A 27,890-nucleotide genomic window follows, 5' to 3' on the forward strand; every position below is an offset into this window, starting at 1 on the left:
GTTGCAATGTCAAAAGGGTGGACACCCCTGGGAGGCTGTAACTCGAACGTCACGCCCTCAGAAGGCCAGCCTTGGACCCGTGACCCCCACAGTCCATCACCGGCCCCGTTCAATGCCCTTCACACAATCAATAGCCGACAGGCTCTTGCCCGCCCCTGTTCATGTTCTCTGCAGAAGCAGTCACGGGCTGGGCACGGGTGGCTCCCACCTGCCAGCCTCACGCTGCCCAGCCCTCAACACAGCACACGTGGGCAGAAGGCTCTGAGTATGTGCCTTCTGGCAGACGGGGTTAGGCCAACTACAAAATACTTCTGAATTCAGCTCCCGCATCTGCAAAATGGAGATGCGAAGCCAAAACCAAGGCTTGAACTTGCTGGCGACCCCAAGCCTGCTCGCTGCAGCGCAGTCCCGATAAACAGTGCTTCCTGTGTTCTGTGCTTACAGTCCTGGCTAGGAAGAAGCCCTGTGCTGCCCTCTGCTGGATACCCACCTCTTCCCAGCCAGTTTTCTCTCTCACCTAGTGGCTCTCTGGGTCAAGAGTGACCCGTTTTTACTGCCCAAAAGTCCACCGGTCAGGTGTTAGGGGTTCACAGCCATGCAACTCAGGTGAATTACGCCAGCCCTGGGACTCGAACCAGAACCCTCTCAGTGTCCCCACTGTGAACGAAATGTGAAATGCCCCTGCCCCCCCCCCATAGGCTCTCGAGTTTGAACACTCGGTTACCAAATGGTGGTGCACGCTGGAGAGGCTGTGAAATCTTTAGGAGGTGGCGTCTCCCTGAAGGAGTGGGCCATGGTGGGGAGGGGCGGCTCTGGGGTTCACAGCCCACTTCCTAGTTGCTCCCTAAACCCTGACTACAGAGGCAGCTGTCCCGCTGGCACGCGTTCCCCCCATGACTCAGGGCACTCCCCACTGCACACCAGAGCACATTCCCTCTTCCTTAAGTGGTCAGCTACTTTGTCACAGTGAGGAAAACCAAAAAACCAATACAGTCCCTCTCCCACCCCGGCCCCTACTTCTGGAAAGAACGGCCAGGCCGTGCAGGCCTCGGTCCTTCCCTGGGTCTCGGGACAGGCAGGTTTCTGTCCGGAAGCCTTCTGCGGGCTGAGCCCCCTGCTCTCTCGGTCAGCCTCGGTCGGGGCCAGCAAACCGAGGCGCGGGGGGCTCCCGTCATAACCCCGTCCTCTGAGGCGCGTGGGCAGGCGGGGCCGCGGGGGGCATACCCGGTAGGCCGCCTTGAGCCCCCCGTTGTCGGCGATGTTCTCCCCAAGGGTGTGCCGGCCGTTCACGGGCTCCCCGTTCACGCTGTAGTTGCTGTACTGCAGCACCATGCATTCCGTCTGCTGCTTGAACGCCTCCACCGACGAGTTCTTCCACCAGGGCCGCAGGTTCCCGTCCTTGTCGTACTCCCGGCCTGGAGGGAGGACAGTGGTCACGCGGTGGGACCCGCTGATGGCCCTCCGCCGCCCTCCGGGCCACGTGGACGGGAGCCATCAACCTATGACGGAGGCCTGGCCGGTCCTACCGGAGACCACGTAGGAAAGCAGTCCAGGCCACGGAAGGGAAGTTCAAGGGCGCGGAGGCTGGGGGCTGGCTTTCATACTGGCTAAGGGTCCCCGGCCTCAAGGAACAGAATCCTCGCCGGGGCAGGCAGTGCCCGGACCGCAGGTAGGCCTAGCCTTTCCTCCTGGGCTATGGGGTCCCTGAGGCAGGAGTCTGGCTGTTAGCTAACGGTGCGGGCTTGACTGCCATTTCTCTGACGATGGATGCTCAGACTAGAGAAGTTTCCAGAATGGTAGAGGACTGTCCGCTCCCTGACGGATACTACTGCCTCTAAGCAAGCTGTCCCTGAGCAGGGCCTTCACAGCCACCTGGGGCCTTCCATGCACACTACGGACATTCATGCTATAGAGGTGTGACCGTGTGACCGGACTGGGTGAAGCTCAGACCATCAGAAGGCAGCAGAGCCAAGCTCTGAACACTGATCCCTCTGTACAGAGCCCCTTCGAAGCAAAGGGGGGGGGGTGCTGGCAGGAAGCAGGCAGGGACCCCACGAAACCCGTACCTTGATCATCGAAAGCGTGAGTCAGCTCGTGGCCCACAACGACACCAATGCCACCAAAGTTCAAGGCGCTGGAGGAGGAAACGCACAGGGGAGGGTGAAGGCGGCTATGAGACCCCGAGACAGAGTAGAGACCTGCAGGGCATTTTGGGAATGTCTCTCCCCCATTCCCCCCGGCCCCCGGGACTGCAGGAGGCAGGGCAGGGTTAGCCACAGTCAACCACGTCCTCTGGGGGCCACGCATGCGTCTAGGACACTCAGCAGAACTGGGTCTTAATACTCAAGAGTGGAGTATTGGGGCCAGGTCGGCCTCTGCCGAAGTGTCACATGGTTAGCACCCAGCCTGAGTGTCAAATCCAGGACGGTGGCTTTCAGGCCTGTCTGCCTGAGGCCCAGGCCGAATGTCTGCCCTCCAGCTGTTTTCCATCTTAAACAGAGGGATCCTGCCTCTGCAACACGCTCCACTAAGCAGGGCATCCGGAGCCAACAGAGCAGCCAGGGGGACACAGAAGCTGTTTTTCCTATAACCCATCTCCCAGTTCCAGGCTTTCTGGGCCCTCCGGGTACCAGTGGCTCAAGGAGACTGGCTGGCTCAGCGGTTGGCTATGGGCCCGGGCCAGGCCAGACTGGGCATGGCTAAGGCTGGGGAATGGTTAAGGGCAGAGCATCAGGCGAGACCTACTTGGGCGAGGAGCGGGTGTAGAACGGCGCCTGCAGGATTCCAGCTGGAAACACAATCTCGTTCTTGGTGGGCGAGTAGTAAGCATTCACCATGGGTGGGGTCATACTCCACCTGCAAGCCACAAGCACGCGTGAGAACGATGGCAAACCAGGTGGAAGGGGGCGGGGCGGGGGGGCTTAGAGCCTTAAGAATGTGGGGTCTGAGCCAGGCGTGGTGCAATTTGGGAGGCAGAGGCAGGCGGATCTCTGTGAGTTCAAGGCCAGCCTGGTCTACAAAGTAAGTCCAGGACAGGCAAGGCTACACAGAGAAACCCTGTCTCAGAAAAAAAAAAAAAAAAAGAAAGAAAGAAACTAATACAAACAAACAAGCAGCTCTAGGTTAAATTCCCAATACTACATAAAGCAGGATGACAGTGCATGCCTGTAATCCCTGTATTCAAGAGACAGAAGAGAAGGGCCAAGAGTTCAAGGTCACGCTCTACTGCTACATCACATATTTGAGCCCAAAGCTCAACATGCATCTATCAGCAGTTCTCACAGCGTCTTCAAGGCTGCCAAAGGTTTGCCCCCACTGGCACTCTACCAAAAAACCAGGTCAACATGGGCTGGAGAGATGGCTCAGAGGTTAAAAGCGATGACTGCTCTTCCAGAGGTCCTGAGTTCAATTCCCTGCAACCACATGGTGGCTCACAACCATCTATAATGATATTTGGTGCCCTCTGGCAGATAGAACATTGTATGCATAATAAATAAATCTTAAAAAACAAAAACATAAACAAAAACAGGTCAACGGAGCTGAAATGCAGGTGGCACATGCCAGAAATCCCAGCACTGAGGGTGCAGACGATCAGGAATTCAGAGTCATCCTCAGCTGCATAGTGAGTTCAAGGCCAACCTGGATGACATAAAATCCTGTTTCAGAAATCAAATAAAAAGGGGGGAGACTGGGGAGATGGCTCAGCGGTGTTGCTATGCAGTGCGAAGGCTGGAGTCCAGCTCCTCAGCATCCTAGTAAATGTGGGTGAGCATGGTGGCTGGCCTATAGTCCCAGCACCTGGGAGGCAGAGATGGAAGCCTTGCTCCAAACCCAGGTCAACAGGCCACCCCTACTCTCTGAATGTCCTTGCAAGGCAGGATAACTGCTGAACCCATGAAGCCTGGACCCCTGGGGGACCCAGCTTTGTGGGAACACCCACAAAGCATATCAGCAGTCTGTTTCCACCTTCAGAGCACCTGATAAATCACAGGCTTTTGGACACAGATGCTGAACTTTTCTCGTGAATGAGCAGAATGAGTTTGTAATCTCTGGGGAAACAAGTGATGTCATCTGCTGCCCATGACAAAAATGTGAGGTTTCAAAATAAGTTTTTTTTTGGCTGGTGCTGAGATGGCTTACTGGGTAAGAGCTCTGGCTGCTCTTCCAGAGGTCCTGAGTTCATTCTAGCTGCCATAGGGTAGGTAGCTCACAAGCGCCTGTAAATCTAGTTCCAGGGAATTTAATGCCCTCTTCTGGCCATCACAGGTACTGCATGCATGTAGCGCACAGACAAACATACATAAAATAAGTAAAATCTATTTCTTTCTTTTTCTAAAAATGGTTTGTCTGTGTGGCCCTGGCTGTCTTGGAACTAGATCAAGCTGTCCAGGATCTCACAGAGATCTGCTTGCTTCTGCCTCCCGAGTGCTGGGATTAAAGACATGCACCACCATACCTGGCTTTGGAGCACATTTTTAATTCCAGCACTTAGGAGGCAGAGGCAGGTGGATTTCTGTGAGTTTGAAGCCAGCCTGGTCTACACAGTGAATTCCAGGACAGCCAGGACTAGAGACCCTATTTCCTCAAACCAAAACAAACAAACAAAAACCCCAAGACTGAAAAAAACAAAAACCTTCCTCCATCCTAGCCTGTGTCTGTGTGAGGCTGGCTTTTCTGTGTAAACTTCGAAACAACATGTTATAGCAGATGAATGTAGAGGCAGACACGAGATTCCAGCTGCCTTCTGTTAAGCCAGAAATAAAGAAAACGGAGGAGGCTAGGATAAAGCTCAGTGGAACAGAAAGGCTCTGATTCCACCCTCAGAATGTGTCCTGAAAAATTACAATACTTCTGTTTTGTACACACACACACACACACGAAAATCTACCTGTAAAATATTTGTATTTTAGGAGATAGAAAGATGATTCAGCAGTTAAAAGCACTTTGTGTGTGTGTGTGTTTCCGAGACAGAGCAGAGCCTCTTTGTATAGCTCTGATTGTCCTGGAACTAGCTCTGTAGACCAGGCTGGCCTTGAACTCACAGCTATCCCCCTGCCTCTGCCTCCTGAGTGCTGGGATTAAAGGTGTGTGCCACCACCACTCCGGCTGCACTTGTTACTCTTACAGAGGACCTGGCCATCTGTGACGCCAGTTCCAAGGGATCTGACCTCTGGAGGCACATACACGTGGTACACAGGCAGACAAGCAGGCAAACTCTCATACATGTAATTAAACACATCTAGACAGTTTTATTTGTGTGTGCATGTCCTTGTCTGTGTGGGTATGTACAGGTGTCCACAGAGGCCAGAGAGGCTGAGAACCATATTTTGGCCTCCTAGAAAAGCAGGGTATGTTCTTAACTGCTGATCCATCTAATCTCACCTGAACTCATTAGAGAGAGAGGGAGAGAGAGACGGTGTCTCACTATGTAGCCCTGGCTGTCCTGGAACTCTCTATGTGGACCAGGCTGGCCTTGAACTCAGAGATCTGCCTGCTTCTGCCCCCCAAGTGCTGGGATTAAAGGCGTGTACCACTATACCTGGCACATAACAATATTTCTGAGAAGACCCCAATTTTATAAACTTTTTGTAAAACCAACAGAATGTATGTTTTAGGAGTGTTTTTTTGGGGGAGAGTGTCTGGCTATTTTATTTTTGAGAAGATGTTTTGTGTCTTCACTATTTTCTGTTCCTCCTTCCTCCATCTCCTAAATTCTGAAAGTGCAGGGGTGCGTGCCACGCCTGGTTTTTATGAGGTGCCAAGGGCCAACCACACGAGGCAAGCACCCCATGACCTCAGCTACACCCACACATCTGAGGCGGGCGGTAATTTTTTAGGCACATGGAAGGTCCTAACCCCGAAGAGGTTGTAACTCACCACATAGAGTGAATCAAATAGCTGGCATTTCAGTGTTTTCCTGGGGGGGGAGGGGAGAGACTATGAATAACGGAAAATGGGAAACGGCATTTTCCACGTGAGCCCAGGGGCCCTTTCCTCTGTGAGGACCACACGGCTATCTTGCTGGGTGTAAAATTTACCACGTCACATCTGTATCCAAATAACAGCCAATTCATTCACGGGCACATAACAAAATTTAGCTGAGAGACTAAGTTTAATGTAAAAATTCGGATGGATTGGCAGCCATCTCCTTGAGCTTCAGAAGTACCGCTAAGGGCAGGAGGCTTAGAGGAAACAGGCACTGGAACCTGTTTTCCACAAGAGGGAGCCAGAGGCAAAGGGGCATTGCCATTACCTAGCTTAAGGATTGTGCAGAATGTTTTTGGAATTAAGAAAGGTGTCTGACTTTTTCTTTCTCTTTTTTTTTTTTAAATTTAATTTTATTTAATGTGCATTAGTGTGAAGGTGTCAGATCCCTTGGAATTAGGGTTATAGACAGTTGTGAGCTGCCATGTGGGTCATAGGAATTGACCCTGGGTCCTTTGGAAAAGCAGACAGCCATCTTTCCAGCCCCTTCTTCTTCTCTTTTTTTAAAGGTGTATTTATTTATGTGTATGAGTACTCTATCTGCATGTATACCTACATGCCAGAAGAGGGCATCAGATCCCAGTATAGATGGTTGCGAGCCACCAAGTGGTTGCTGGGAATTGAACTCAGGACCTCTGGAAGCGCAGTCAGTGCTCTTAACTGCCGAGCCATCTCTCCAGCCCTGGTGTCTGACTTTGCTAAAAAGATTTTGTTTGTTTGTTTCTTTGATTTTGTTTTGTGTTGAACTCGGGGCTTCACACATGCCAGACAAAAGCTCTCCCCATGAGCATAATATACCTGCTTAGTTCAAGAGTCTCTTTCTGTTTTTGTGTGGTGTATGCGTGTGTGTGCACAGGTGTGTGGAGGCCAGAGGTAACTGTTGAGTCTCTCTCTCTGCTGGAGGGGGTTCGAGACAGGGCTTCTCTCTGTAACAGCTCTGGCTATCCTGGACCTGCTCTTTTAAAGACCAGGCGGGCCTCGAAATCCCCAAGACCCACCTGTCTGTGTCTCCCGAGTGCTGTTGGTGAAGGTGTGCACTATTAGGCTCTTTGTCTCTTACTGTCCACATTGATTTTTTTGAGACAAGGTCTCTCATGGTACCTGGAGCTTGCCAATTTGGCTAGACTGGCAGGTGGGCCAAGTCCCAGGAATCCTGTCTCCTCCGCCTCCATGGAGCTGAGCACAGCACCTCACCCTTCTATAGCATGCACTTTTATTTTTAGTTAAATAAAATACTAACACACCCAAAGCTGTGTGAAGCAGCACATGCCTGTTGTTGGGCACGGGACACTGAGGCAGGAGGGCTGGAGCTCAGGGGTTCAAGGCCATCCTGGACAACACAGCGTGACCCCAATCTCAGAAATGATAGAAGATAGCATCGCGCTACAGGTTATTCTAGTTTAAGAAGCTCTGGGGTCTGTTGGAAGGGCTGGGGATTGAACCTGGATCCTTGCATGTGCCAGCAAGCATTCTACCACTGAGACAGGCCCTGGCCCAAACGTCTATGAAAAAATTCCCTAGATGCTGCTGCTGCTGCTGCTGTGGGACAGTGTGGTTCAGCAGTTACAGCTGTTGGGGCCCATCTGGAACCATCTTCAAGTCCCTACGGAAAAGCTACCGCTTTTGATCATGAGCAATTGAGGACCACATGGGGCCTGCCCCTCCCTAGGAATTCTAACCTTTCGTGACCCAAGAGCGAGCTTTCCCCCTCCCATGGCCAAGAATGAGAAACAAGCTCTGACGCTGCCGAGGGCTGGGACGGGAAGCCAGCTCTGTTCGGCTCTGGGGTACCACCCACTCTGGCAGCAGGCCAGGTGCTACGGTGACGTGGCCTCGCCAGCCCCAAACCAGGACCCACTTTGGCCTTCAGTTTCTGCATTTGACGAGCAGGAGGACCAACTCCACTCCTCAGAGGATGCCCGTGGTATCTGGCTCAGGCAAGCAAGTGAAGCCATGCTCTGCCCAGCCTGGGTCACTCTGGGTCTCCCGTTGTGCAAGGAACTGACACACCTTGGCGAGGGGGCGGGGGGGACGGGACTCACTGGTCTCTGTTGGGGGCTTTCCTGAGCTGGTCAGCTGTGACCCTCCAAGAGAAGTTGAAAAACCTCATGGCATTCTCAAAGTAGAGATCTGGAACGGCAGTGTACTGGGAAGATAAAGCAGAGGCAAGAAATTAAAGCATGGTCAGGCTGGGAACCTTCTGGAACCAGGAGAACTGAGACCCCTCCACACACACACACACACAGGCACAGCTGATTGGTCTGCAGGCCAGAGACTGGACGGAGGGCTCAGGTGTTTCCCTTTGCCTTGACCCTCCCCATCCTAATTTAAATTGGGCTGGGGTGTAGCTCAGTTGGTAGACTGCTTGCCTCTCTCAAACAAAGCCCTGAGTTCAATCCCCAGCAGTAGACATGGCAGTACATGTCTGTAATCCCAGCACCTGGGAGATCCCGGCAGGAAGATCAGACACTCAAGGTCAACCTTGGCTACCGTCAACCAAAGCTAGCATGAACCAGGCGTGGTATCGAACGCCTGTGATCCCAGCACTCAGGGAGGCAGAGGCAGGTGGATCACTGTGAGTTTGAGGATAGCCTGGTCTACAAAATGAGTCCAGGACAGCCAAGGCTACACAGAGAAACCCTGTCTCAAAAAAAAAAATTTCCAAAAGACCCTGTTTCTGAGTCAGCAAATAAAATAAAAATTAACTTAATTAAATAGCTCCCTGTGGGCAGCACAGATCCAGTGCTTGGAGCTGAATTCTATCTCAGAAGTGTCATGGTATGCACCCTCATACACCTGTTAGGGCCCAGCTGCACCCTCAAACGCCCCTCAACACCCAGGCTGGCTTCTCTGTCCCCAACAAACGCAGAGTTCTCGCTTAGATACCTTCTAGATCTTTCTGGCTACAAAAACATCTGTCAGACACTGGCTCCTAGGGAAGGAGGTGGGTCCGGGGGCAGCCCCCAGTGGCCTCCGGGGGTCTTCTACATCCTGACCCCTGGGAACACTTCAAATGATTCTCAAGGAATCAGAGCTGCAGACAGAGTCTGACAGCCCCAGAGGTGATTTTAATAGACTCAGCTTTGAAATATAATGTGAGGTGAGGCTACTGCCATGTTAAAAGTGCCCCGAATCGACAAATTTCAATCCTGAGAACTCAGAAGACCCAACCACGTGGGTCAGAACCATCCAGGTCTGCTCAAGGCAGTTCCAAGCTGCAGGGGCCTGCCGATTACTCCTCATGTCAGGGATGTCTGCCTCCTCTTTCCATTAGCATCTCTAGGTCAAAGCTAAAGACCCAGGCATTCTCTGAGGAAGGAAGAGCGGAATGTGGGGGAGCAGCAGTGGGGGAGGGGCTCAGTTCAGTCACTGAGATGCTTAAGGGTCATTAAGTCTCACTGTGCCTTTGAGGATCTGCTTTCTTTCTTTCTTTCTTTCTTTCTTTCTTTCTTTTCATTTCTTCCAAGTTTTTTTGTTTGTTTGTTTTGTTTTGCTTTGTTTTTGAGACAGGGTTTCTCTGTGTACCCTTGGCTGCTTGGCTGCGCTGGAACTCACTCCGTAGACCAGGCTGGCCTAGAACTCACAGAAATCTACCTGTCTCTGCCTCTGGAGTGCTGGGCTTAAAGGTGTGGGCCACTACCTCCCAGCCAAAGTAATAATTTTTAAAATGTGTGTGTGTGTGTGTGTGTGTGTGTGTGTGTGTGTGTACATGCACGTGTGTGCAAGTGTACATTTCGGGGGGGGGCATGGAGGCCAGAAAAAAACGTCATATCTCCTTGAGCTGGAGTTGCAGGTTATAAACTGCCAATGTGGGTGTTGAGAATCTGACGCAGGCCCTCTCTCTGCAAGAGTGCTATGTGCTCTTAGCCACCCTTAATCTTCTGATTTGTTTGTCTGAGACAGGGTCTGTGGTGTAGTCCAGGCGGATCTTGAACTTGCCAGGTAGCCAAAGACGGCCTTGAGCCCCCTGTTCCTCCTGCCCCAGCTTTCGGAATGCTGGGACTGGACATGTCTGGTTAGCTCTCTCCTCTTTTCTCTGTCTCACAGTACTGGGGCTGGAACCTACGGCCTCACACACTCTAGGCGCGTGCTCTCCCACTGAGGCACCCTGCCCTAGCCATGCACCCATTATTTCCCACTCACTCCCTGGAGCTGGCCTCTCCTAGTGGGCCACACAGCTCTGATAATAAGCACTGAGCAATGGCTGATGGTGGCTCTGGGGAGACAGGGACCCCCACTGACCCAGGACACAAAGGATCAGGGGACGCTTTCCTCATGCCCACATCCCCAAACCCCACCCCACATCACTTTGGTACAGGCTGATAACCACGCTATCTCTGGCATCTAAATGAGACCCACCCTGACATTTTCTCCCGTGGGCATCTGGGGGCTTGAGGGGCAGGTGGAAGCCACTTACATCATTAAACACTTTGTCCAGCTCCTTGGGGTCCATGATGAAGTTGGGGTAGCCTATCATGTTGTAGATGGCATCCGCCTGGACAGGACAGAGGGGGGTAAGACCGAGTCAAAGGATGCTGGCCAAGCCCGCCCCAGCTCTGTGGGATGCAGGCTCAGGGTCTGTGCCAAGGAGAGCTGGGGCTAGCCTCCCGCCTCCTTAAGCCTTTTCCTGAAACGAGTCTGGTAAATTCTGATGAAATGTCACTTCCCCCAGGAGAGCCATCATTGTTTGGATGCATGCCCCAAAGTCTATGCACTGTAACTGAATCCTGAGCAGAACAGCAGTGAGAGGTGACGGAGTCACACTGCCTTCCTGAGCAGTAGCCGTGGTTGCAGGAATGAGCTAGGATGGAGGGTGTCACAGGAGCGGGCTCTTAGGAAAGGGTTGGGCTAGCCCCTCCAGGGTGCGCCTGCTCCTCGCCCTTCCCCCTCTGCTACGAGACACCTGCTCTCCTGACACCACACCACTGGGGTCTTTAGCATGTCCTGGGTCCCGCTGGAGTCACAGGGCACCATGGCATCCACGCACATCCTCCCTAGACAGGACCCCCCCGCCCCCCGCCCATGGCTCTGCTTCCGCACTGGCAGCCTGGCACCCTTGGGCTCCCAGAGAGCCTCACCTTCTCCCTGGCCGATCTCCGGGTGTCCTCATCCATCCACTTCACAGTGCTTAGGCTCTCCTCAAATGCCTTCTTGATCTCCAGGATGATCTCGCTGGCCTGAGGGGACACACCCACACCGCTAAGAGCTGCGCTCTGGCCTCACTCGGGTGCTCTATCAGGGAGGAGCCATGTTTCCTACCCACCCTCCCCCAACAGAACCCTGCAAGACAAGGCTGGCCCCCCACTGACAGGACTCGGGTCAAGGAAGATGAGGCAGCTTTGGGGAAGCTGGGAATGCCTCTGACGCAGGACATTTCAGAGCCTTTGACACGGCCCAGTGTGCTCCGATTCCTCCAGATAAGGCGAGAATAGCCTTTCCCAGACTGACTAGAGCAAAGAAATCAGGGACGGGGAGACTGAGGCAGAGGGCCCTTGACTGCCACTGCAGCCTGTCTGTTAACCAACTGACATCACAGCTTCTGTGCAATCAGCACCATTTGCAACAAGGGCCGGGGATGTGGCTCAGCTGTGGAGTGCTGGCTTACTACGCGTGGGGCCCTGGGTTCGACCCCCAGCCGTTCCAGCCACAGGAGGTGCTTACTATGTTCTTGCTGTCTTCTGCGAAGGTCGCTTTCACAAACATGGGGCCCAGGGCGAAGCCCAGGTTGTTCTCCGTGTCACTCACGCAGAACTTCCAGCGGGGAAGACAGGTCTGGAAAACACAGACACGGCCGTCAGTGGGCTCAGCCCTCTGTCTCCCAGGCCCGTTCTGCCCGGGGGCCTGTGCTTTCTCCTGGAGCTTCAGAGAGATTCCCTTTTCTGACCCAGTGGGGGCTATATATATATGGGCATGATGGCCTTGAATTGGTGACCTGAGTTCTGAGACTAGCCTGGTCTATAGGGGAAGACCCCCTTTCTCTTTTCAGCCTGGTCCCGAAAAGCCTGGGGATAAGCTCCAGCCACCAGAGAAGGCCCTCAAGTCCACAGGAAGCCTGAGCAGCATAAACTGCAAACAACATGGCAGGCCCAAGCCGGAGTCTGGCTGCAGCCCTGGGAAGCCTCAGTCCCACTTGCTCCTGCCTGGCAGCCCTTGAGGACAGTGTGACCACACATGGGAGCCGTGCTCAGGTAAACTGCTGTGGCTGCAGGGTCCTCTTCCCCCTGGAGAAGTAGCAGCAACAGCCTCCCCTACTCCAGAAAGCCTGATTCAGCCCAGACTGCTCACAACGCAAACGCCTATCACAGACAGATAGATAATCAAAAAGTGTGGATAATCAAGATACAGGTTTATCATTCTCTCCACTTCCTCCTCCTTCACTCACCACGTAGCCCTTACTGTCCTGGACTCACTTTGTAGATCAGGCTGGCCTCAGACTTACAGAGATCCGCCTGCCTCTGCCTGCTGAGTGCTGGGATCAAAGGTGTGCGCTATAACCGCCCACCTGGCCAAAATACAGGGTTTTCATATGTGATATGCCAGTTGGCACAGCAAAGGAACAGACTGTCAGGGACTCAGCTACATGGAGGAGACCTACGTTTACCCCAGGAATGAGGAGCGGGCGCAGTGTGTATGTGGGTGCCTCCCCCCCCGGCACTTTCCTGCTCAGGATGAGGTCAACAGTGCTGGGTGTGTTTTCCATCTGGCCCGGGGTGGTGAGCAACTGAGGGATTTCATTTGTCAGAAGTCACTGAACTGGTTACCTAAATGCGCTACGTCATTTTTAAAGTTTTTAGAAACGAAGATGTATGTGTGTGAATACTCACATGGAAGCATGGGCACACTCATGTCACTGTGTGTGGAGGTCAGGGGTCAGGCACTGGTCCTGACCTTCCATCTTAAGGCAGGGTCTCTGTTGTTCCACCAGTTAGCCAGCCCACGCGTGCCATGGATTCTCCTGTCTCTGGGTACTATCATTCCACAGGAGTGCTGGGATTACAGACACATGCAACTCCGTCTGGCTTTTATGTAGGTTCTAGGGATTTGAACTCAGGTTCTCGTGTTCTCACTGCAAACATTTTACCCACCGAGACATCTCTCCATCTCTGTATACCTCACTGTGGATTTTATCTTGCACATTTTTTTTTTAAGGCAAGAAAGAAGCAAGGAGGGCACACGTGGTAATCCCACCATGTGGAAGGTGGCAACAGGAAGATGACAAGTTCAAGGTCATCCTCAGCCACTCAGTGAGTTTGGGGCCAGCCTGGGCTACATGAGGCTGTGTCAAGGAGGGCAGGTGAGATGGCTCAGTGAATAAAAGGGCTTCCTGCACCAAGTCTGATGACCTGAGTTCAATTCTTGGAACCCATGGTGGAAGGAGAGAACTGACTCTCCCAAATTGTCCTCTGACCTACACACCTACACACACACACACACACACACACACACACACACACACACCATAATAATTAAGTAAAAGAAAAACTTAGGAAATAGTGGCCCCTGGGCCTGGAGAGATGGCTCAGTGGTTAAGAGCATTGGCTGCTCTCCCAGAGGTTCTGAGTTCAATTCCCAGCAACCACATGGTGGCTCACAGCCATCTATAGTGTGATCTGATGCCCTCTTCTGGCGTGCAGGTGTGCATGAAGACAGAGCACTCATATATGTAAAAAGAAATACATCTTAAAGAAGAAAGAAAGAGAGAGAGAGAGAGAGAAGAAAGAAAGAGTACCCCACTCCCAGGCTTGTAGGGATCACATGCCACCCAGGGAAGCAGCCATCTTTACAGTGAAGGGGCTCAATGCAGAGTCTGTAAACTACCTTTGCTGTCAATCAGTTTCGTTGCTAAGATACCTCTTTGCTCTTTGACTCAGCCAACTTAACTCCTGCCAGAAGCTCCTGCCCACTTCCTGCTGGCCGAGTCCCCTCCTGTGTCCCCAAGGACAGCAGTTGGGCCCCCATCCCACCCCCATCAGTGGCTCTCTTCATTCTCCTCCTTAGAAGGAGTTGCAACGAACCACACAGTCTCCTGGGCCCCCTGCCCGTGCTCTGCGTGCACACAGGAACGCGCTCACCTTCTTCGTCCCGTACATGACCTCCATGAACTTCTCATCCGCATCCTGAAAGCGCTGGTCCAGGAAGGAGCTTGTTTTCCGTACCAGGGTCCACATCATGTAGTTGTTGAGCAGGCTGTGGTGACAGGACCAGGGAGAGCTCAGAGACCTCAGGTACCATTCACACTCAGTTTCTGACCTAGGCGCTTCTCCAGCCTGCCCGTGCGGCTGCTTACCACTCTCTAAGGACCAGGAACACGAGCTCTTCAAGGGGAAGCCCAGCTCTTCCGCCACAGAAAACCCTAGGTGTCTAATGCAATCCCTTGTATGCCGTTGGTACTCAATTAATGCCACTGCTTGGTTTCTCTATCCAAGCTAGAAGGAGGGGGGCCCCACAGCCAGCTAGGCTCACGGGTCCATGGTTGGCAGCTCCTTGGGGCACAGGAAACCTATCTGTGGCTGCTGCCGTGCTTGCGAAGAGGTCACCTTAGCACAAAGACGTCCATTTTACCTAAACACCTGAAACACAGGGGATCCTCCGAAGCCAGGAAGAGGCTTGCAGAGAGTTGGGATGTCGTGAGGGAAGATGACAAAGGCTATGGAAAAGGACCCAGTCCCGATGACAGGGAATGCCACGTTATCAGGGAACCTCTGTTATGTGCACATATGAACACATGTACACACATCCTCAGCTCCTTTCCCCCTCTACTTTCCAACATTTCTGCCTTTAAAATCTAAAAAGTGTCACAGGGTACTAACTGAAACTAGTACCTAGCATTTACTGGGTCGCTGTACTTGTCAGCTCTACCCTCTCTTGGCTCTCAGAGAAGGATGAGAAACTTGTCCTGAGGTATAAAGCGATGAGAGGAGGAGCTGGGATTCGAACCTGTAGTCATAACCAGGAGCCTCACACAGATGCCCACCAGGGGCCCCTTTTCTGTCCCCACCCTGCCTGAGGGTAGGGCCGCCAGCTTGGGCGCTGTCCTAGATGACCTGGTCCCCTCAGCACCCGCCTGTCGCCTTTACCATTTGTCTGTGTTGTTGATGAGGGTGGAGACTTGCACCAGGTACTCCTTGTCGTAGACCACGATGGGCTCAGTCTCATTGATCTCCACTGGGTAAAAAATGCTGTTGAGGAAGGGTAACCAGTTGATGGCAGGTGCCAAGGTCTGCAAGGGAAGAGGGCAGTGTGAGGGCGGCCAGGCCACTTCCCCGGGTCTCTGGGCCATTCCTCAGATGAAGGAGCCATCATCTCCTGACTAGTAGCAGATACGATGCTGTCTGCCAGAGCTCGGGGCAGAGCCTGGGCTGGCCAGCCAGTTTCCATCTGCAGCAGTCTAAGGAGAAGGTGACAAATCTTCATTGGAGGGGCTGGGTTGGTGACTTGTTGCTCTTTCGGAGAACCCAGGTTTGGTTCCTAGCACCCACGTCAGAGCTCACAACCACCCGCAGCTCCAGTTCCAGGAGATCCAACGCCTTCCTCTGCGAGCATCTGCACACACATGCACACACCCCAACACACACATACACATGAGTAAAAACTAAAGAGACAGCACTTGAAAGTCGGTGCAGCTGAAGCTATCATGTAGGAGGCAGATACAGACAGATTTTATGAGTTTTAGGCCAACCTGATCTACAGCGCAAGTTTCAGGCCAGCCTGGGCTACATGGTGAGACCCTGTCTCAAAATAAGTAAATAATAAAAAGTAAAAAAACAAACAAAAAAACAGGGATAACTGTCCCTTCCCCTCAGGCTTTCATGAGGAGCAGCTCAGACCATTCTGAATAACACGTATGAAATCTTTTCCAATACATGTGCCGTGCATGAGGGGCTTGGTGGATGACAGCCACCTCTGTGTCTTCCCTAGTTTCATTGTAATTCCACTTCAAAAAAATAACAGGAACCTCATCTGAAGTGCTAGGATTAAAGGCATGTACCACCACATCCGGCTAGCCCCAATTTAAAACTTACATTTATTTATTTGGGTATGTGTGTATGCCACAGTATGTGTGTGGACAGCTTGAGGGAGTCAGTTCTCTCCTTTTTCCACTAAGTGGGACCCAGGGACCCAGCTCAGGTCGTTAGCTTGGTGTGGGCACCATTACCTGCTGAGCCCATCTCACTAGCTCTGTATCATCGCCTGCATATTTTTTTTTCCCCAACAAAGTATCACTATGTAGACCAGGTGGGCCTTGAACTCGCTGCGATCCTCCTGCCTCTGCTGGGATTGCACCATCATGCCAGGCTCATCCAAAGCATGATTGAGTCCAGCTGTGTGGCATTAGCCATTCACTGTTTCACCGACATCACATCCTCCCCCCCATCCAGCCTCAGTTTCCCTGCATCTTGCCAGGTGGAAGAATTCTACTCCCTACTTGCCAAGTCCCTGTCTGGTGGAAACCACCCACTCCATCTTAAATCTACTGCCCCAAGAACCTCAGATAAACAAAGACACAAAGACAGTCTCTGTTCTTGTATTTTCTTCTTGTGATGCTTGGGATTGAACCCGAGGCTTTGCCCATACCAGGGCAATGCTCTTTCACTGAGCTGTCCCCTCGCTTCCCAGCCCCCAAGGCTTGCCCTTTTGTAGCTGGCTGACTTCACGTAGCACAGCGTCCCCAAGCAGGGTTGCACAACTTTGGAATGGGCAGCCTCAGCCCTGTGTCACCCACATGTCCTGTTATTTTTAGTATGCTACTTTTCAGAACTTGAGGTCTTTCGGGGCGACGGAAACTGTGTTTCAACAAAGATGCCCATCTGCAGCAGTGCATCATGGGCACCTGGCTCTTAGCAACCCGGCCATCAATGGCAGCCATGCCAATCATTATTCAAGTGCTGTTTCGAGTGGCCTCAACCCCGAGGAATGTCAAATTCTGTTCTCGTTTCCCTCGAAGAAGTAGAAAACGCCCAGCAAATAAAGGAAGTGAGTGCTGTAAAAGCCCCTCCCGTGGGAAAAGTCAGGTGATAGAGAGCAGCACACAGCCTATCCTCAGGGACACTGGAGGTCAGCAGTAACTTTCCGAGGTCCCATGTCAGCTGGAGCCTGCGTGGGTCTACAAAGCGAGTTCAGGCAACCTCTGGATTTATTTGCTTGTTGGCAGAGTTGGGGACTGAAATCAGCCTCCCACATGCTAAGCACGTAGGCTACACCCCTAGGCTTCTGGGCTTCAAAGAACATCTCAGCTTCTTCAGGAGAGAACTGGGAGGGCAGATATGAGGCTGAGGGTGTGTCGGGCTCCCAAAGGCACCGCTGGGAGCTGGTTAAAGCTACTAGCCATTTCTCAGCAAGGGGCTGATCTGTGCCCTTGATGGTGGGTGTTCCCACCGAGGCTGACTATACTGGGCTGGAAACCGAACAGCACGGTGGGCAGGGAGCCAGCATGCCACAATACATCCCTGCTGCCCGGGAGTGAGAGAGATGTGAGCTGGGAGTGAGCAGACCTGATGGAGTCCCCGGCAGGAACCAACCAGCTCACGGACTGACAGTCACTTCACAGCTTTTCTCTAAAGCCGTGTCCCCTGCCTGCTCTGTCCACTGGAAATAGCCTGCCCTGTACCAAGCATCCTTGTTGCCTGGCTCATCCTCCCTGTCCTCCTCCTGACAGATCCTCTGCCTTCAAGTGGCTAGGAAGTTGAGAGTTTCATAGGGCTCAGTCATTAGAGCCACATGATGTCAGGGTCCTCTGGCAAAGACCGGGGGAAACGGATACGTTTACAAATGTCACTGCTCACATAATCTGCAAGAGCCATGCGTCACCGGAGCGCTCCGAGAGAGCTATCAAGGGTGAAGTCTACACAGCCTGTTCCTATAGAGTGAGCGGATGTTCCCAGACAGACATGCTCTGGCTCTGAGGCGAGGAGCCGTGTGCGGACACTGGGGTTTTCAAATTTCCAGCCTCAGTGATTCCTAACGTAACATGTTTCTATGGAGATGGCTGTTTCAGTCAACGGGGACATTCTGCTGTGACTCAGCCTCCTCCCCCCCTTCCAAGGACACTGGTGAGCTCTATTTTCCACACTTGAAGCCAAGAAGCCCTGCTGGGTACCAACCAACTCAAAGAGAGGGAACTGCAGAGACACGCACATCTCCAATCCTGGCACTGGGGAGGTTGAGACAGGAGGATGGTCAGTTTGAGGCCAGCCCGCGCTGTATGAGACCCTGTCTCAAGACCACCAAGGCTGAGGGCGTGATCTGGACATCTATCTCATTTATGGCTTGATCTTGTGCAGGGACAAGGACCAGTGTCTTCTGGGACTCAGGAACTCTCTGCAGCTGTGGCTGCAGGCCCAAGGTCAAGGCATTCAACATGGATGTGGAGTGAGAGGGGCTCCCAACCTCCACCCCAAGCTGACAGCTGATGGCTTCTGGAAGAGGGCATCAGTTTTCTTTAAGGATTTGACCCCAGTGGATGGTCCACACCTATGAGTACATGGGCAGGAAAAGTTGGGTTTGGTGGATTATTAAAAAGAAGAGGAAGAAAATGATGATGACGACATGAAGTTGGAACGGGTGAAGGGTGGATCTGAGAGGAGTTAGGGTGAGGAGAGGATAAATTTGATCAAAATACAGTGTTGGACATGGTGGCGCATGACTATAAGCCCAGCACTTTGGAGATGGAAACAAGTGGATGCCTGTGAGTTTAAGGTCAGCCTGGTCTACATAGGAAGTTCCAGAGTATGTAGTTTGAGGCCAGCCTGTGCTAGCTATATAAATATATGGGTCTGGAGAAGAGTCTTAGTGGGTAGCAGCACCCTCTTCTGGACTCTGTGGGCAATTGCAATCATGTGCACATTAAAGGGGACATACATATATACATACATACATATATATATATATATACACACACACACATACATACATACATATATATATACAGACACAGTTTAAAAACAATAAAAATACAACTTTAAAAAACAAACAATGACTGAGATGTAGCTCAGTAGTAAAACAGTCACCAGTGAGCTGTGCAGTGCTCACTGGAAGTAAAATAGAACGAAGAACCCAGGAGTGGTGGCGCACGCCTTTAATCCCAGCACTCAGGGAGGCAGAGGCAGGTGGAACTCTGTGAGTTCGAGACCAGCCTGGTCTACAAAGTGAGTACAGGACAGCCAAGGCTACACGGAGAAGCCCTGTCTCCAGGGTTTGTTGAAAAACGAACACAACAAAACAACAATAAAAAAACAAAACAAAAAACAGAAGAAAGATATTCTAAGACTCCATCCCTGATGGAGAAGCAGGCAAAGGAGGGAGCTCACTCCCCGATAACTTTTGGGAGCTCCTACAAAGAAAGGGAAAGGAGTCTGGAGAAGCAATGCTGGATGCCTGACCACAGCACCAAATCCAGCCTCTACACGGGGCTAGCCTGGAGCCGTCTGGTACAGCAGCAGGGCTAGCTGAGAGCCACGCCGTGAAGATGGCGGTGCCAGAATCTGGAAAGAAAACAAGTCTTCAGCTTTCAGAGAAGATGCTCTGTGCTAAGTTAATTGTCCTTATTTTCACGCGGGAGAGTGGGCCCACGGGGCAGCACACACCCAGGTGGCACGGCTCACGCCCTGCACATGCTCACTCCTCTCCGCCTCATCACACCCCTCGGGCGGGTGGGGAGAGAGGCCTCTTCCAGCCTCCTGGGATTCAGGGCTTCCCTAGGCTAGACATGTTTTCTGCTGGCTAACATTCCCTAGCCGCTGTCCTCCAAAGACCCTGAGAGTTAAAGTGGACAATCGCTGTCCCTTGGGTGGACAGGAGCTGTGTTACCTCTGTGTTCCGACCCAGAGCGGGGCTCAGAGGATGGGCCATGTGCTTCTTCAGCGGGAAGGAGGCTCAGGCTCGAGGGCTTGAGTCATGTGGCCTGCATCAGCTCACAAAGCCTCGCCTGGAGTAGGGCCGGGCTGGGTTTGGAGGCCACGCCCAGGCTAGCACCTTTAGGTTGCTGCCTCGAAAGGCCCCCATCTCGCCGCAGCATCGAGGAGCAGGGGATGCAGAACCAGTCACCTCTGCCTTCCCTTATTCTGTGGAAGAGTAACCCAAAAGTACAGCTGCGGCCCAGACTCTGCTGACCACTGCTGGTGCGCTCAGGGCACGGTGCCCCCTATACCATTCCCGAAACCGATCTCACAGTCAGATTACTGTGAGGCCACCATGGTTAAGACCTGCAAGGCTGGAGCAATCCAAATCATGCCACGCAAACAACATCTCCCTCAACCTTTTAGCCTCAGAGCGGAAAACAATGCCAGATGGTGCCTGACACAGACTACCCGTCTCCATAACAACCGGCTGGGCACCACCTCCCCTCAGAACCTGCAGGCAGCTGGCAGCTGCGGGAGGCCCGAGTGGGCTATGGCTCCTCCTGGGACTCTTAGGGCCCAGCTTTAGTGTGCCAACCATTAGACTTGAGCCCAGGTCAAGGGCCCAGCCTTTCTTCCCGCAAAGCCCTTGGCGGAGAGACATGGACCGTTTCCTAGTGGGAGGCTAGCTGAAAGCACGGACAGCAAGCCCATGTGTACCTGAAGGAAGGCACATATCAAATTAGCATACCTTCTGAAGAAAGGACGGGCAGACAAAAGCTGTCTGGACAGATGGGAGGACCATGAAAGCATGGTGGTGAAACTTTGACACAGACACGGTGTCCTTCCTGGGGCAAAAGCAAGGCTCAGTCAACAATGCCACCTCCCTCCCGCCGTGGAAGCCTAAGACAAGGCTGGGCAGCAAGACTGACCATAAAGGAGGTACCAGCAGGTCATCAGCTGAGGAGCCCTGAGCCCCAAGCCGCCACCAGAGGGCAGCCTAGGATGGGGGTGACTATAGAAGAGCTTGCAGGCCTCTAGCTCTGGTCGCACCAAACACAGAGAAGGTTCAAGTACAGCCCAAGGGTGTGTCACAGGCAAGAGCTAAGCTCCAGGGAGCCAAGCCTGAGTCCCAACCAGCTCCACTGCCACTTAGGAGCCTCTGGGCCCTAACCATGTCACTCAGCTGCCCTGCCTGGAAAAGGCTGGGGGTGTGGCTCAGTTGGTGTAATGCTCACCTAGCTGACAGGAAGCCCTGGGTTCATCCCCAGCACCCCATTAAAAAAAAGTGAGGTGGATGGTGGTGGCACATGCATTTAACCCCAGCTCTTGGAGGCAAAGGCAGGTAGGTCTCCGAATTTGAGGCTACCCTGGTCTATGGAGCAAGTTCCAGGACAGTCAGGGCTACACAGAGAAATCCTGCCCCCCCCCAAAAAAAAAGTGACATGGTGGGGTATACCTGTAATCCCAGCCTTTAGAGATAGAGGCAGGAAAATTAGAAGTTCAAGGTCATCCTTGGCTAAATAGAGAGTTCAAAGGCAGTCTATGGTACATAATACCCTATCTGAAACAATAACGTGAAATAAGCTTTGTAGTTTTTTTTTCCCCCCGAGACAGGGTTTCTCTGTGTAGCCTTGGCTGTCCTGGACTACTTGCTTTGTAAAGCAGGCTGGCCTCAAACTCACAGAGATCTGCCTGCCTCTGCCTCCTCGAGTGCTGGGACTACAGGTGTGTGCCACCATGCCTGGCTGTAGGAATTTTTGAAAAAAACGAAGAAGGAAGGAAAGGGAAACACTATAGCCCACAGCTCTGCAGTGCTCCATCACCAGGATGGGGCATACGGTGGCAGGAGAGGACGGAAATACTCCATTCGAGGGAGTTGTAACCACCCACAGTCTCCAGGAAATGTTTCAGAGAGCAGTCTCAGAGAGCAGCCTTGATACCCCTTCCTGCCCTGTGATCTTTACTGTGTGAGGCTCCCTCCCTGAGCCTCAGTCTTTCAACCTGTAGCCAGGCAGATCAACGCCCTCCTTCACCAGGCCGCTTCCGGGATCTGAAGCCAGGGCCCTGATGGCCAGCCCCTGAGGCATCATTCAACTTACCTGCAGCTCGGCAGCCGTGACTTTGTGGTAGATGAGTTCCTCGTCCCGGCGCTTCTCCTGGGGGATGGTGATATTGGCCAGGGCTGTCTCGAAGTCCAGGATCTGCTGCATCTGGGGCCGGATGGAGTCCTCGTCCCCGCCGCCCAGCAGCTTCCCCAGCTGCACCATGTAGTTCAGGTACTCCACCAGCACCTGCAGGACCCCCGGCACTGTTGGCGGCAGCCAACCCCTGTCCTCTGTGCTAGAGGAGGGCAGGACAGGCTGCAGCCGGCACACACAGCCAAGGGGAGGCCAGTTCTACCCAGAAAAACCCACATTTAATTGTACTCGGAAAGGGTCTCACTGTGTAGCCCTGGCTGGCCTTTAACTCACAGAGATCCACCTGCCTCTCCTTCCCTAAAATGTATGCCTGGCCTGCTACTCCCCCCGCCCCCCAGGGTTTCTGTGTAGCCTTGGCTGTCCTGGATACACTATGTAGACCAGGCAAGCCTTGAACTCAAAGAGATCTGCCTGCCTCTGCCTCCCGAGTGCTGCTGCCGCGCCCTGTAATGGAAGTTTTGGTTTCTTTAAAAACTCAGTTTTGTTACCTAAATATGTTTTTATTTTAATCCCAAGTGTGGGATTTTAGCCTGGCCCTTAGTTTGTCCACAGCTGATAAGTGGCCCCTGTGGGGTTCGGTCTTTGCCAGCTCGTCATGGCCTGCCTTGTGTAGCACAGAGAGGGGCCAGGCCTAAGACTCTCAGAAAGATAAATAAGAGAGCCTGGAGAGAGAAAAGGGGGCCTATGGCAGTCTGGAGAGATCAGAAACAGACAGTATGGTGGCTTGGACAGACGGAGAGAAACGGTTCAACACAGCAGCTTGGAGGAGACTGCTTGCTGCTGGCTGTTGAAGGAGATTGGTATAGCCCCAAAAGAACACATCACCCCCAAACAGCTGGGAGAAGTAAAGGGGTCTGTGTCTCCTCTCCCCACTAACCTTCCCTTTCCTACCCGGGGTTGGGGGTTTGGAAGGAAGAAGCTTTAAGAAACCCCAAGTAAAATAGTTTAAAAACAAATGTCAGTGGCGTCCGGCTTTGTTTTTCTGTATTTAAGATAAGGTTTTACTCTGCAGCCTCGGCTGGCCTGGAACTCATGGCAATTCTCCTGCTCCGGTCTCCCATATGCTGGGATTCCAGGCATGTGCCACCAAGCCCTGATTCTGTCCTGTTTCATGCTGTCCGTCCACTGGCTCCTCACAGCCCTCAGGACTGCTCTGAAGTGCTTCCACAGGTCCCAGGGTGGGCCACCCTGCTGCGCATGTGCATGATGAGTGATGGAGGGTACATGCCTCATGGTGTGTGTGTGTGCAGAGGTCGGAGGTCGCCTTTTTGGACTCAGTGGGTTCTGGAGCTTGAACTCGTGTTGCCAGGATTGTGCAGCAAGCCCCTCTGCCTGCTAAGCCATCTCACTGGCCCAATTTCTATTCTTTTATCGAGCCACCTGCCACTGTGGGTCCCCTGATCCGACTTAAATCCCTAGGGGCATTAATGTTCTCAGCAGCCCCTCCACTAATAGTGTGAGGCCGAGCCTCTGGCGGGGTGATCAGTTAAGTGAAGGCCCCGGGACCATCTCCTCAGCATTGGGCACAGGTGGAAGAGTGGAAGGCCTCGGGAGTGAGCCTCAGGCCAGGATTCCCCAAGGGCATCATAGGCATGGAAGGTTCTGGAGGAGCTGGCTCCAGGTGTGCAAACTGGCCTCACACTTTGACGGCTGTGTGACCGTGCGCAGTCACTGGGTATCTCTGTCAGTCTGACAGTGGGGAAGCCCACAGAAGACCTAGGACCTGCGAACAGTGAAGGCTGCCACCACTGTCTTCTTTAGAGAATGGATGCAAAGCTTGACCGTGAGTAGGGAGGTTTGGGGACACCCCTCTACCCTCCCCCCAGGGCTGCCTTCAGGAAACCGAGCTCAGTGTCTGAGGCAGCCCGGGAGTGCTGGGTGGGCACAGCAGGGCAGGCTGGGCAAGCTCACCATCTTATTTTCCGTCTTGTTCAGGTAATAGTCTCTAGAGGGCAAGCCGAGGCCGGACTGGTCCACCTGCAGAGAGACGGGGTGAGGGGGGAGCTCCCTGCCTGGCTGCCACCTTCCCTGGGGCAGGTTCCAGCAGGAACAGGAGGAGGAGCCCATAGCCACCATCACCAACACATCCACCCAGGGACCAAAGATGGGACAGGGCAGTCGCCTAACTGCAGGGACTTGGGTTCTTCTGAAGGGCTGGAAAACCTCCTCTTTTTTTTTTTTTTTTTTTTCAATGCAGTTTATTCAGGAACCTTGAACAATCATCGGACCCTGGGGAAAGCCAGCCCACAGCTTAAATAGCCAACCCCATGGAAAACCTCTTTAGACAACTCCTGGCCTAGATAAAACATGATTTCACCGAACATTGTCCATGAGGTCCGAGCTACCCCAAGATGTGTGATCATGGTGAAGTTACTAAAAAAAAATTTTTAAAGATTTATTTTTTTATTTATGTAGATGAGTGCTCTATCTGCGTGTGCACCTACATGCCAGAAGAGGGCATGAGATCTCATTACAGATGGTTGTGAGCCACCATGTGGTTTTCTGGGACTTGAACTCGGGACCTCTGGAAGAAAAACCAGTGCTCTTAACCATCTCTCCAGCCCGTTCCTAAACCTTTCTGATCCTCTGGTTCTTCTGCTGGAAAATAAGGGGAACCACAGCTACCCTGAAGAACCTGGGATGGGTACTTGGAATTGGCATTGTGGAGACAATGGTGGTAAAGAGCCTTCTGAGCGTTGGGTGGGGAGGAGGGGGATGTTCCAGAACCACAGAGGCCTTCTGGTCCCATCCGGACATCCCTCATCCCAGCGGGAGTTACGATAGTGCGCTTGGTTGACAAGGAAAGCATGGTTCAGAGGCCGAGCCACTCGCCTAAGGTCACACAGCAAGTGGGTACCGTGGACGGGTGAGGCGAAGGCAGGGAGAGACAGGCTCAGATCCCCTCCAAGCGGAGCCGCAAAGGCCAGGGGCTGAGGCAGGGCAGTGGGGCGTCCCGCTCACGTCCACCCACCTGGATCACATTGCTGTTGGAGTTCTTGGAGTCGGCGCTGACGTACACGGAGAAGAAGGGGGAGGTGCGGTAGTGCGAGGTGACCACCTGCAGCGTCTCCTGAAAGTTGTCCTTGGCCCACGGGCCGGTGATATTCCAGCCTCCAAGCTGCGGGGAGAGAGCAGGCAGCGGTGGTGTGTGCACGAGGATGTGTGTGTGGAGGCAAGAGTGTGTGTGCGCGCGCACGCATGCGTGTGGGCCTGTGGCGAGCTACTTCGAGAGCCCTATGCAAATCACAGAGCTACATGCTCTATGACCCTGGAACAGTCAGTCCTTTGATCTCTCTCTCTCTCTCTCTCCCTCTCTCTCTTTCTAAACCTCCAGACAGGGTTTCTCTGTGTAGCCCTGGCTGTCCTGGAGATCACTCTGTAGACCAGGCTGGCCTCGAACTCACAGAGGACTACCTCTGCCTCCGGAGTGCAGGGATTAAAAGTGAATGCCACCACACCCAGCCGCTTATCCTTAAGTGTGCTAAGAGCACACAAGGCTGCTGCTCCCACATGGCTAGGATGGAGATGGGCTGAGACTCTGCCATGGAGACAGTTTTTTGAGTCACACAGTGATATTAAAACACAATTCCAGGGGCTGCAGAGATGGCTCAGCGGTTAAGAGAACTGTCCGCTCTTCCAAAGGGCCTGAGTTCAGTTTCCAGCGACCACACAGCGGTTCACAACCATCTGTAATGAGATCTGGTGTCCTCTCCTGGTGTGTATACATACGTGCAGGCAGAGTACTGTATAATACATGAGTAAGTCTTTAAAAAAACCACAATTCCAAAGGTGTCTATGGGGAAAAGGCTCCCTGTTCTGAAAAAGGCTGAGAAGTGGTATTGTCTTGCAAACTGGCGGTAAGCGGCTGCCCCACAAACATGGAAGCCCAGTGCCCACAATAAAAGCCTCATGTATACTTCTGAGCCCGGTGCTGCAGTGAATGGAAGGAGCATGAGAGCAAGCTGGCTATCAGCCTAGCTCCATGTTCAGTGAGGAGACCCTGTCTCAGGGAAGAAAAAGAGTGACAGAGCGGGACACCTGATGTCCTCCTCCGCTCTCCGTGTGCCCAACAAACACACATGCATACACACACACACACACACACACACACAACTTTGGTTTTTGCTAGCTTGGCACACGCTGGCCCATGGGACCTGTGCAAGAGGGGAGGGATAGATGCTGTCCCAGGGTCACCAACCCTGCTGTAAGCCCTTCTGCAGGGTGGCTGGGGGCAGGAGAGCAGCAATGTAGCTCGGTTGGCAGAGTCTCTATCTCACATGCACAGGGCCCTGGGCTCAGTCTCCAGCACTGCATAAAACAGGCACGGTGGCACATGCCTGCAGCCTCAGCACTCAGCAGGTCCAAGCAGTAGGGTCAGAAGCTCAAGGGTCCTTGGCTACACAGGAAGTTTGAGGCCAGCCTGGGCTAGGTGAACACACCACACACACAAAGCAAAGAAGAAATGGATGAACGACTTCTTAGCAATTATCAGGGTCCTCCTCCTGCAGAGAGCTCTTTCTGACTCAAGAGTCTAGGGTGCTTCTGATCAGGCACGGCCCTCTCAGGACTAGAACAGCAGCAGAGACGGTGCAGTCAATACGGTCCCTGTCCCCACCTAGACCTATGCAGGCATCTCCCCAGCAGAAGCAGCCACACCCTATCCCATCCACACACACAGACCCACCCACGTGGAGCCATGCACACACATGCTCGGGCAACCCCGACACCCGCAGCAGACAGATGGGCTCCTCAGAGTTCCGGCTGGGTGTGGCGGCTGGAGGTGTGAGGCGGCTGACAGCCAGGGAGGGGGCTGAGCAGAGGGAGGCGGTGGAGTCCAACCAGAGCACTCACCTTCTCAATCAGCTCCATCAGGGGCTTGGCACGAAGCTCCTCGATCCTAGTTTCATTCATACACGCACGGTAGTACACCTGGGCCTTCCTCTCTGCCTCACTCACACTGGCCGTGGAATTCTCTAGAACATCAAGAAAGAACAGAGTTGTGTCCCAGCTGGGTTGTGTCCTTCCAGGTCCCCGGCACTTCCAGCTGTACAAAAAGCACAATGATAATTACTGTCCACAGAGGAGCCTTGCGTTGCTCCGGTGTGAGGGCCTTCCCTCTGGGCAGAGCTGACAAGACCGGAGGTGCCTGTGAGTCTTCACTGACTGTTATCAAAAGTGTGTCTCTGGCCTTGCAGATGTTCCTGGGATGGCAATGTGTGCTTTGCTGGATAGTTTTGTGTCAGTTTGACACAAGCTAACGTCAGTTGAGAAAAGGCCTCCATTAAGATCTTTCAGTAGGGCATTTCTTAATTAGTGATCAATAGGGAAGGGTCCAGTGCATTGTGGGAGGTGCCATCCCCTGGGCTGGTGGTCCTGGGTGAGCAAGCTCTGAGGAGCAAGCCAGTAAGCAGCACCCCCCCCACACACACACACACGGCCTCTGTATCAGCTCCTGCCTCCAGGTTCCCGCCCTGAGTTCCTCTATTGATGAACAGTGATATGGAAATATAAGGCAAATGAGCCCTTTCTTCCTCAACTTGCTTTTAGTCATGGTTATTACTATCACAGCAATAGTAACGCTGACTAAAACATGTGCCCACCAGGAGGACGGCTGGCTTCCCCAGCCACATCCTCTGCCTGGAAGGTGGGAACCCTGCCACGGTTGTCAGATCCCAGATGACCTTGCCAGGGAGAAAGGCAGCAATCAGAAGAGCTTGAAAGACTTCATTCATTAGGAACCGACTTCCTGCTTCCTCCCGAGAGGACTAGATATGTTTGCCAGACTTACAGATGGCTCAGAGGGCTGTTTTCCACGTCCCACACTGGAGGGCAAGGCCAGGGCCTTATCTCATCCTACTTGGGCAGGGGG

General features: G+C 53.0%; 1 protein-coding gene across 2 annotated transcripts in view; it reads right to left on the reverse strand.

Moving 5' to 3' along the window:
• Ece1 (endothelin converting enzyme 1) overlaps nucleotides 1-27,890 on the reverse strand; it is a 96,930-nt gene that overhangs the window by 4,552 nt on the left and 64,488 nt on the right. For both annotated transcript variants that reach the window (XM_021630797.2, XM_021630796.2), the window contains exons 5-17: nucleotides 26,873-26,994; nucleotides 24,993-25,139; nucleotides 23,933-23,998; nucleotides 21,923-22,114; nucleotides 15,063-15,205; nucleotides 14,058-14,172; nucleotides 11,647-11,757; nucleotides 11,064-11,162; nucleotides 10,403-10,480; nucleotides 8,028-8,131; nucleotides 2,746-2,856; nucleotides 2,067-2,134; nucleotides 1,225-1,415 (exon numbers count right to left, since the gene is read on the reverse strand). In XM_021630797.2, the coding sequence (XP_021486472.1) occupies nucleotides 1,225-1,415; nucleotides 2,067-2,134; nucleotides 2,746-2,856; nucleotides 8,028-8,131; nucleotides 10,403-10,480; nucleotides 11,064-11,162; nucleotides 11,647-11,757; nucleotides 14,058-14,172; nucleotides 15,063-15,205; nucleotides 21,923-22,114; nucleotides 23,933-23,998; nucleotides 24,993-25,139; nucleotides 26,873-26,994 (1,547 nt within the window). The remainder of the gene's footprint in view (nucleotides 1-1,224; nucleotides 1,416-2,066; nucleotides 2,135-2,745; nucleotides 2,857-8,027; nucleotides 8,132-10,402; nucleotides 10,481-11,063; nucleotides 11,163-11,646; nucleotides 11,758-14,057; nucleotides 14,173-15,062; nucleotides 15,206-21,922; nucleotides 22,115-23,932; nucleotides 23,999-24,992; nucleotides 25,140-26,872; nucleotides 26,995-27,890) is intronic.

The sequence above is a fragment of the Meriones unguiculatus genome, chromosome 3 (genome assembly GCF_030254825.1).
Source record: "Meriones unguiculatus strain TT.TT164.6M chromosome 3, Bangor_MerUng_6.1, whole genome shotgun sequence".
Lineage (NCBI taxonomy): Eukaryota > Metazoa > Chordata > Mammalia > Rodentia > Muridae > Meriones > Meriones unguiculatus.